The sequence below is a fragment of the Eurytemora carolleeae genome, unplaced genomic scaffold, assembly GCF_000591075.1.
Source record: "Eurytemora carolleeae unplaced genomic scaffold, Eaff_2.0 scaffold318, whole genome shotgun sequence".
Classification (NCBI taxonomy): domain Eukaryota; kingdom Metazoa; phylum Arthropoda; class Copepoda; order Calanoida; family Temoridae; genus Eurytemora; species Eurytemora carolleeae.
The window spans coordinates 40,554-50,121 of NW_019396228.1; the positions used below are offsets into that span (position 1 = coordinate 40,554).

At 33.3% G+C, this 9,568-nt stretch overlaps 1 protein-coding gene across 1 annotated transcript in view; it reads left to right on the forward strand.

Annotated features, from left to right (window-relative positions):
- LOC111698741 (DNA polymerase theta) overlaps window positions 1-9,568 on the forward strand; it is a 37,142-nt gene that overhangs the window by 21,908 nt on the left and 5,666 nt on the right. Inside the window, exons 31-43 of the mRNA XM_023469156.1 lie at window positions 263-407; window positions 685-744; window positions 1,081-1,256; window positions 1,808-2,423; window positions 2,844-3,373; window positions 3,741-3,823; window positions 3,941-4,031; window positions 4,562-4,607; window positions 5,451-5,525; window positions 6,831-6,985; window positions 7,688-7,818; window positions 8,000-8,108; window positions 8,512-8,595. Coding sequence (XP_023324924.1) covers window positions 263-407; window positions 685-744; window positions 1,081-1,256; window positions 1,808-2,423; window positions 2,844-3,373; window positions 3,741-3,823; window positions 3,941-4,031; window positions 4,562-4,607; window positions 5,451-5,525; window positions 6,831-6,985; window positions 7,688-7,818; window positions 8,000-8,108; window positions 8,512-8,595 — 2,301 coding nt within the window. The remainder of the gene's footprint in view (window positions 1-262; window positions 408-684; window positions 745-1,080; window positions 1,257-1,807; window positions 2,424-2,843; window positions 3,374-3,740; window positions 3,824-3,940; window positions 4,032-4,561; window positions 4,608-5,450; window positions 5,526-6,830; window positions 6,986-7,687; window positions 7,819-7,999; window positions 8,109-8,511; window positions 8,596-9,568) is intronic.

Here is a 9,568-nt window from a genome sequence, read left to right on the forward strand (position 1 = left end):
AGCTTTCATCCTTTCATCCTATCTTCTTTTCTTCCTTTAAAGCTTTCATTCTTTCATTCTTTCTTCTTTTCTTCCTTTAAAGCTTTCATCCTTTCTTCCTTTCTTCTTTTCTTCCTTTAAAGCTTTCATCCTTTCATGCTTTCTTCTTTTCTTCCTTTAAAGCTTTCAACCTTTCATCCTTTCATCCTTTCAATTATTTATTTATGAAAATGAAAAGAAATAGATTTTTTTAAAGATTACATGTAATTCATTTTCAATATAGGTGCACAGGAACCAGGTTGACCTGAACAAATCCCCAGCTGGAAGCAGTTCCAAGAAAAGCAGCAGAAGTTCCAGTGGAAAGAAAAGACGTATAAGTGCAAGAAGAGAGAGCAGCAAGAGAGGAAAAAGAAGCTTCTCAAGTGAAAGTAATGTTATCATTAATGTTATAAGTAGTAGTAAAGTAGAATTAATATTATTATTACTTATAATGTATTTATTATGATTACTAGTAGTAGTAGTATTATTACCTATGATATTATTGTCAATATTATTGAGATATTTATTATTTTAATTTTAGTAATAATACTAGTAGTAGTAGTATTATTACCTATGATATTATTGTCAATATTATTTAGTTATTAGATTATTGAGATATTTATTATTTTAATTTAAAGCCAAATTCTTAAAATTTTCTTTTTTAAGGGGGCGATGAGCCAACTAGCCCTTGTGTTGTAGACGTCAGCTTTAAGAAACCTGAACCAGGCAAATAAAAAAATGAAATCCTAATTTTATGCTTTCTTTTTTTGACTAAAATTGATAGTCTTACTTGGACAAATCAATCAAAAATTCGAATTACTCTGAACAAATTGAAATCATTCTCACTTCCCAAGCAAAGAAACTAATGATTAGAGGCTATTTTTTTACCCTAACAGACACTAAATAATTTTTTTGGGAACTTTTTGGTATTTTAATTGTAATTAAAACCCAAATGCAAACAAATGATTTCTTTAGACAACGAGGGTGGGGTCACTTTGAAAACAGCTTTTGAAAATAAATGATTTAAAATAAATTATCGCCAAGCCCATTTTTTTATTACAGTATCAGAGAAGAAAGAAGAGTTGTTGTCTACAAGATCAAGGAAACCGGATCCAGTTCCCGCCATCAATACTCCTTCCTGTACAACACCGGAACCCTGTAGAAAATCAAATTCTACGGAACGAGTGGCGTCATCTATCATTGGCAATAAAAGCATAATCATAAGTCCACCTTTCCAGGTAGGGTTTCCAATTTCCTCCGGATGGAATAATCTTTTCTTGTCACATGTCACACCTAGCTCTGTATAGCATCTATGGAGTAGATTTATTCGAAAATCAATTATGAAAGGTTCCGCCTTAAAGGGAGTGACCGGCTATGTAAGGTAGGTGAACTGAGTTTGCAGTGTTGTGGAAAACTTCTTTTGGATTCATTGGAGACATATTAAACTTTTTAAAGATCTGTGAATCCTGAGTTTGAGCGCAAATTCGACGTTCAATACTCCTACTTTGGGGGTGGATACGTTTTCAGAATTAGTTTTTTTTAAATTATTCGCGCTCAAACTCAGGATTTACAGATCTTTAAAAAGTTTAATATGCCTAAAATGAATTCGAAAGAAGTTTTCCACAACACTACATACTCAGTTCAACTAACTTACATAGCCGGTCACTCCCTTTAAATTTCCAAAAGTGTTAAATGGTTTATCATTCTTAACTCCTCACTCCTCAGGAATGGTTTCGTAAAGCTTTTACGAAACTAAATTAGTCCGGGAAAAATAAAACCCTAATTTCAGGCTAGCAGGATTCCAAAACCGTCCCCACAGTCCTGTGGACAGTTTGATATGAGCAGTATTCTAGATAATATATTTGAGGACGAAATGGAGACGACAAATGTAAAGCAGGACGAAGCTTACTCCGGGAGTCCGGCTCTAAGGTGTATACCTGACCCGGAGCAAAAACCTGAAAATTCACCAATTGTTTACTTGGAAGAACTAACTCTAGAGCTATCAGAGAGTGATTGTGATGAACCAAAGGTTGGAAGCCTAGGACGCCAACCTGAAGCTCTTGGAGCAGATTTCAATCTAAGTTCAAATTCAATGTCTTCTTGGGAAGACGACATGTTTGATAGTTCTATAGATTTTAACGCTGATAAAAATAATATTGTGACCAGTGTTAATAAGTATGAATCTAAAATTGAGAAAATGAGTTTGGAGAACTGGGAAACCTTTGATGTTTCTCCAGGAACATTGTCCATCTTGCAGACCCATCCTGCTCCTGTACAACGTGTGGAGGAGACAAATAAACCCCTTGTTGAAACTAAACATCCGAAACAGATCATAGATTTGAATAAAGATGAACATGACAAGAACGATAATCCAACAAAGAAAGCCAGAACACAACCATTTTTAGGTAAGGACCAAAAATCAGGTTTAGCAATTTAAAATATTTTTGTGATTTTTCTTCTCGAGTTAAGGGACTGTAAACGTAATTTCAAGTGACTCTACACGCAACACCTGATTTACATTACAACGGTACCCTTAAAAGTTTTGTTTGATCAAGTTTTCATTAGATATCCATGTTTTTGTTTCTTTAAACTACTCATTTTCATTTGCGGTTTCTCTTCAAAATTAACTTGCGCGTTTCTTGCTTACAAGAAGCCATTGAGATTGGAGAAATTATCAGAATTAACACTTTTCTATTCAGGTATACAAGGTATCGTCCAAAGTTTTAGGTCACTTGAAGTTACACTTTCAGTCCCTTTAAATTTAAATTTATTTCAATTGATACAATTACAATTAAATCCATATTTTGAAGTAAAATGAATTTCAGATGAATTGAAAGTATCAGAGCTAAACTCTACAACAAGATTGAACCCACACCCAGAAAAGTTATCCTTAAAAGATCGAAGAAGAAAAGCCAAGAGACAAAAGGCGTTTAGTCCAGGGAACCTGATCATGTCCGGGAGTGAACACGAAGACGATTTCTCCTTCCATGAACCGGTTTCACATCCACAGACAGAAATGACAAAAGATCAAAATTTTGGCGGGAAAATTGAAGAGAAAACTAAAAAATCTCCCAAAAAATCCGATCTTCTGCCGGACAAATCTCAAGAACTCCTTAAAATCATTGATGTTTGTTCAGATCGTAGGATTTTTGAAAGTTTTGTTGAAGAGATTAAGGCTGTTGAAATGTTCTCTGTTGCTGTTGCAGTGGAGCGTGAAAACGGAGAGAAGAATCAGAAGATGAAGAGGCGAAGAAGTGGATTGGAAAAGTGTCAGGTTGAGAGCGGAGTAGTTGTGGGAGTTGCATTTACTTTTAGTCGTCTTGAAGCTTTCTATCTTGCTCTTCTTCCAGAGCAGGTAGATGTTGACTTGTATTTTTACTTCCATTTTTCTGTTTCCTCTGTCTTAGTGCCAAGTTTCTGGATTCACTGAATCCTCAATATTTTACAAAAAAAGATGCGGATCTCAGGATCCAGATCCAACCAATACATGGAAGAAAAAATAAGTTAAAAATATGTTGACTCAAAAAATCGCAAATCTTCTTGACTAATGAGTTTCCCTTTTCAGTTATCTAAAGTCAAACGAATTTCGATAAAAAAAAATTTTAAAAATTTAAATTCTTCTGCTTTTTCTGAACCGAAATCCGTTTAGGATTTCATTTGATGCGGATCCGAATTTTCTTCTTAATCTATACCATTTTAAAATCATTAACTGCCTTTTTCAGGATTCCTGCCAACTTGATGAATCCCTGTCAGCCCCATCTCTGGACAATGACATATCTCTGGAGGAAAAACTACAGTTTCTAAGGTTTAGTTTTTATAACAACTTGCAGTAATTTTCCTTTGACTTTGAGTTTGAGTTTGGTGTGAAACATTAAATTGGAATATGTTTACTAATAATAATAGTAATAATAACAACAACTAGGTGGTTGGTAGCCTGTAAGAAGAGATGTAGAGCTTTATCCTGGAGACACCAGTTCTCATTACTCTTCAGTATAACTGGAGTTAATATACAGGAATTTCAATCTATTCAATCATATTCCAATTTCCTGGGCAATGGGCAACTTAAGCCTAAAATAACCTCACAGTCACTAAAATATGTTTTTTAATTCAAGACCATGAGATGGTATTAACATCTAATAAAAGATTGTTAGTATCTGAATTCAGGTTGGGTTAGGCATAAAAATTAACAAATTTCACCGTTAACGACAAGATGCCCAGACCTTATTCTAATCCAGCAGTATATATGTACAATTGTACATCTATAACTAGAAAAAAGAAACTGTACATTTCAGCCAAAAAATGTATTAATATTATTTAATTATAATTATATGGAATTGGAAGACGACATTACTTGAGTGTATTTGATGTTACAAATAGTTATACTCACACTTTAAATCATATATTTAGTGATATGGGTCTGCTTACACTGCACAAATGCTGTGTCCATGCATATTGGAATATTTAGAGTCATAAATTGAGTATAAAAGTCGTCTTCTTAAGTTTCCACCATATTTTATTTGATTGATTGATTGATATGCAACAGGCAGTGGCAGAAGATCCAGGAGCTGCAGCCTGGCTGATGGATCCAGGCAGTTCTATAAAATATTAATTTTATTTAAATTTTTCGTTTTTTTTTCTTTTCATGAATCTCTTAACGACAATTACATCCTATCTCTTCGACTATTTATATGTGTAAGTAGGGTTTCCAGCTAAAAGGAAATTTCTTTCGCGACCACTTCGTTTTATTTTCGCATTTCATTCGCGCGCGAAAAATGCGAAAATTTTCGCTTTTTTCGCGAAATCTCGCTTCAATCTGTTACGCAATACAGAATTTTATAAACAAACGCAAACCATCAATAACAGTATCATAAAAAATTCTATCGCGTTAAACTTTCTTTTTTAAGTTGAGAAACACTCCCTTTTGAGGCTTTGTGACATACATTTGCTTGGCTCATAGAACATTTAATGAGAATGAATTGTCCAGCTTTTAGTATTTCATATTAGACCTGAGAAGAAGAAAGTGAAATTTTGTGAATTTAAGATTACAGTGAATTCAATATTCGTGAGAATTGTGAATTTTAGTGCTCAAAAACTGATTTTTTGACCTAAAACAAGTTTAATATCGTTCCCATGTTTTCTGAGAACTCTTCAAAACTGTAGTTTATGATCTAAATTGACTTTAATGTCGTTAATTACTTCCTATGTTTTTGAAACTCTTTGTCTGAATCCTAAGAATTGTGAATATTAGGGCTTCAAAACTATTGGTATAATATCTAAATATGTTAATTTAATTCTCATGTTTTCTGGGACTCTCTATCTGAGTCCTGAGAATTGTGAATGTTCAAAATTAATCTTAATCGATTTTAATGTCGATAATTTGTTTCCATTTTGTCGTGGACTTCTTTCTGAATTCTGAGAACTGTGCATGCTAGGATCAACTCCTGGTACTCTGCATCGTCTTGTTCTAGATCATATTCCACATCTTATTCACCTTCTACAGCTAATAGGTTTGCAGGCTGTTCCACTAAATACAGTGTTAACCAGAATACAATGCAATAGAAAGACGACATTATAGTAATACTTAAATGTTACAAAGCAAATAATTATTCTAGACACTTTTTGAATCACTATTATAGTTAGATGGGTCTGTTTACACTGCACAATTGCTGTGTCTCATGCTCATCGGACCTTTTAAAGTTATAATTTGATTCTCAAAATCGTCTTCCTATTCCAGAGTTTTCTGGTAAATAACTGAAGGACACTAAAAGAACTGTTTTAAAGGACTGTAAGCGTAATTTCAAGTGACCTGTCATGCTCAAAGGAATGTACAATTAACAACAGTACCGTTTAAACCTGAGACTGGTCATCAAGGGAACATGTGTGTATACAAGGTTACAATGCAAGGAAAGTTATTTCAGAGGTGTACGCATCTTTTGTACTGCAGTGTACTGTCTCTGGGCGGTAATGGAAACACAAGACGGATATCACAACCTGTCATGGAATCCATCTTTTACATAAAAAAAATCAATGAAATATTCTGGTCATAAGAAACTATTATTTGAATTATCAAAATTAAATCCTTTTAACCTCCTCGGATACTAAACAAACACTGATGCATCTTTTCTTGTTTACAAATTCCGCCCAAAGAGAACTGGTTTCAATAAGGACGCAGAGTATACACGACCGCAATTAACTTTCCTTGCATTATAACCTTGTGTGAAATGGTGTTCAAAATGCCGTAAACCTGGAGTGCACGCTAGCTACAGATATGAACTCAAGGCAGCTGACTTTACTTATATTTTCCTAGAGATAGCCAAATATTCTAATGTAGATTTTTATTTTCTGCAATTTCTAGAAAGTAAATATCAATATTTCTCAAAAATATATAAAAAACTGACAAGAGGTTCTGTAGATGAAATGGAAACGCCATTCTTGAAATTAAGGTTCACTCTAAATTATGCCTACAGTCCCTTTAAAGACATATTATGAATATTACAAACACAAAATCTTGTATGTTTCCACCGCATGAAAACATTTTAATTCCCAAAAACAAAGTATTATTATGTTTAGTTAGACACAGTGTACATACGAATTTTACTATTTTCAAAGCTTATATAAAAAGGTCATGTTATTAAATCAAGACTGTGTTCAAGTAGTTACATTTTTTAATGGGTAATAATCAACCTGAACATTATCTTAACAACTTTTAAGATAGACTAAAAGACGACATTTATAGTTTTTACTCTCCAGGAATTTTCTAGAATTAAGTAAAAATAAAATAATTGTTAATAACAGTCGTTTTTCCCTTTTAGGATCTGCTCCAGGAGTAGGAAGTGTGTCCTGTTCTCCCACTAGTCCTCAACCAGAACGTATCCGAGCTGTTGTTGAATCCGTCCTAGTCCTTCATCTGCAGGACAAACTGTTAACGGGTTTAATAGAGCAGAAACTAGAACAACAATATTTGCTGGTAAAATACTAGGGATATCTATCTTGTTTGTCTTTCTAACTATTTATCTATCTATTTGTCTGTCTATCTGTCTTTTTTTCTATCAATCTATCTATCTGTCCGTCTTTCTGTCTAGGGTTTAGATAAAGAATATTTTAAATTATTAATTTTATCAAAACCTAGAAGTAAGAGTCCGCGATAAAAATATAATTTACGAAAAATAAAGATCCAAAGATTCCAAGTCTTAAGAAACGTTAGGACTGATTTTTCGGGTTTAACTTTTTGTTAAAGTGGAGACTAAGGGATTTAGGCTAAGTTTCAAATCGCGGCCTGAGTTCTAAGATTCAGGATTTGGATCTAGATTCAGGTTTCAGATCTAGATTCAGGTTTCAGATCTAGATTCAGGTTTCAGATCTAGATTCAGGTTTCAGATCTAGATTCAGGTTTCTAGATCCAGGTTTCAGATCTAGATTCAGGTTTCAGATCTAGATTCAGGTTTCAGATCTAGATTCAGGTTTCATATCTAGATTCAGGTTTCAGATCTAGATCCAGGTTTCAGATCTAGATTCAGGTTTCAGATCTAGATTCAGGTTTCAGATTTAGATTCAGGTTTTCAGATCTAGATTCAGGTTTCAGATCTAGATTCAGGTTTCAGATCTAGATTCAGGTTTCAGATCTAGATCCAGGTTTATCAAATGTTGTTATTATTATTATTGAGTGTAGGTTGAGATGAAGGTTGAGAGTATACTCCTAGGCCTGGAGCTGACAGGGATGGGGGTACATGAGCAGGAGTTCAGGGATACTAGGTTACTACTGGAGCAAAGAGTCAAGATTATAGAAGAAGAAGCTTACAGGTAAAGCTGATCATCTTGATTTTTCAGGGGAAAAAATGTGTTTTAGCCCTTCTGAAGTTGAGAGATAAATAATCTGAACAAACCTAAATAACCTTAATTTATTGTATCGCGATATTTGGTGCTGAAGTTTGTTCAAACGGTTTTGAAACTTTTTAAATTGTTTAAACATGATTTTTTTCAGATTGGCCGGCCGCCATTTTGCTTTCTCTTCTCCCCAAGATATATGTCGTCTTCTTTACCATGAGCTGAAGTTACCAGTCAATGGAGATCCTAAACTTAATTTAAGACAGGTAATAGCAGATTGCAAGATTTAATGATAAAGATAAACAAGAAATTTCTTGCTTGTATATGTCCTAAACTCGTTTGAACAATATCCTTTTTAAATAGCGGATTGTTGAACCTTTACCTTATTAGGAACTAGCTCGGGAACCCAGCGTTGTTCAGGTTACTCAAAGTTACCCACGCCGTTTATCCGCATTTGGTCGTAAATTACGATATTTCCCGATAAAAGTGAACCCACTCAACTTTGAATCTCAAAACTAAGCAAAGAAAATTCCCGTGGCTCTACCAAGCTCCCCAATCAAAATTTGAGACAAACAGAGAATACCACTTTAAATATATAGATTCTAGGGACCATAACATCAGGATTGAAGTTAGGCTTTATTTTTCGAACATTCTTCAGATATGTTTAAGGCTCGAGGTGGGAGAGGTGGAGTTCGTATGTCAGCATCTAAAGAAATTCTAGAAAAGTTAGGAAGAGATCATCAACTCCCTCTTGTGAGTATTTTAAATATTGTTAATATTTCAAATATATTTTAAATATTGTTAATATTTCAAATATATTTTAAATATTTAACTATTAACACATATCTATATGTAGTTAATCCCATTACTATTTTATTATGATTGTTTTTGGTTAAAAATGCATATTCAGAAACACACAAAAAGTGAGGGATTTTTTAAATTTAATTTTACAGCTGTTTTCTCTTCTGATCCTGTTAATTAAGCCTTAAAACATTTATTATTATGTTTATGTTATTCTTTTTTTTTGTTATTATATTCTGTTTATTTATTTTTACCTTTGGATTTTCCGTGGTCAAACTTTGAAACTCCTAAGGGATCAACCAAACTCAAATTTAAAAGATACCACAGTCGATATCGAGATCAAGTATTATAGATTATAGATAAGCGCTGTTTCGCCCTCTACTCTAATTTCCCAGTTTTACCTGTTTAACTAAAATTATTATTCAAAAATGTATATTCGATACAGTGGGACTCATAAAACTGTGGAATAGGAAGACGACTATTAGACTTAAGTTATGCTTTTCAATAGTTTAATAAACATGAAGCACAGCAATTGTGCAGTGCACACAGACCCATTTCACTTATTATGTTGATGTTCAAGCTATGGACAAAACTGATTGCTTAATAACAACATCAAATTAACCTAAAACTGCTAAAATATCGTCTTCATATTTAGCAGTTTTATGGGTACAGTATATACCTTTGTAAACTAGAAGTGTGTGTAGAGAGTATTTTTATATTGTATATTGTATATTGTATATTGTATACCCTAGTTGAACTATAAAAGTGTGTGTAGAGTATATCCTACCTGTATATATTGTATACTCTAGTTGAACTATAAAAGTGTGTGTAGAGTATATCCTACCTGTATATATTGTATACCCTAGTTGAACTATAAAAGTGTGTGTAGAGTATATCCTACCTGTATATATTGTATACCCTAGTT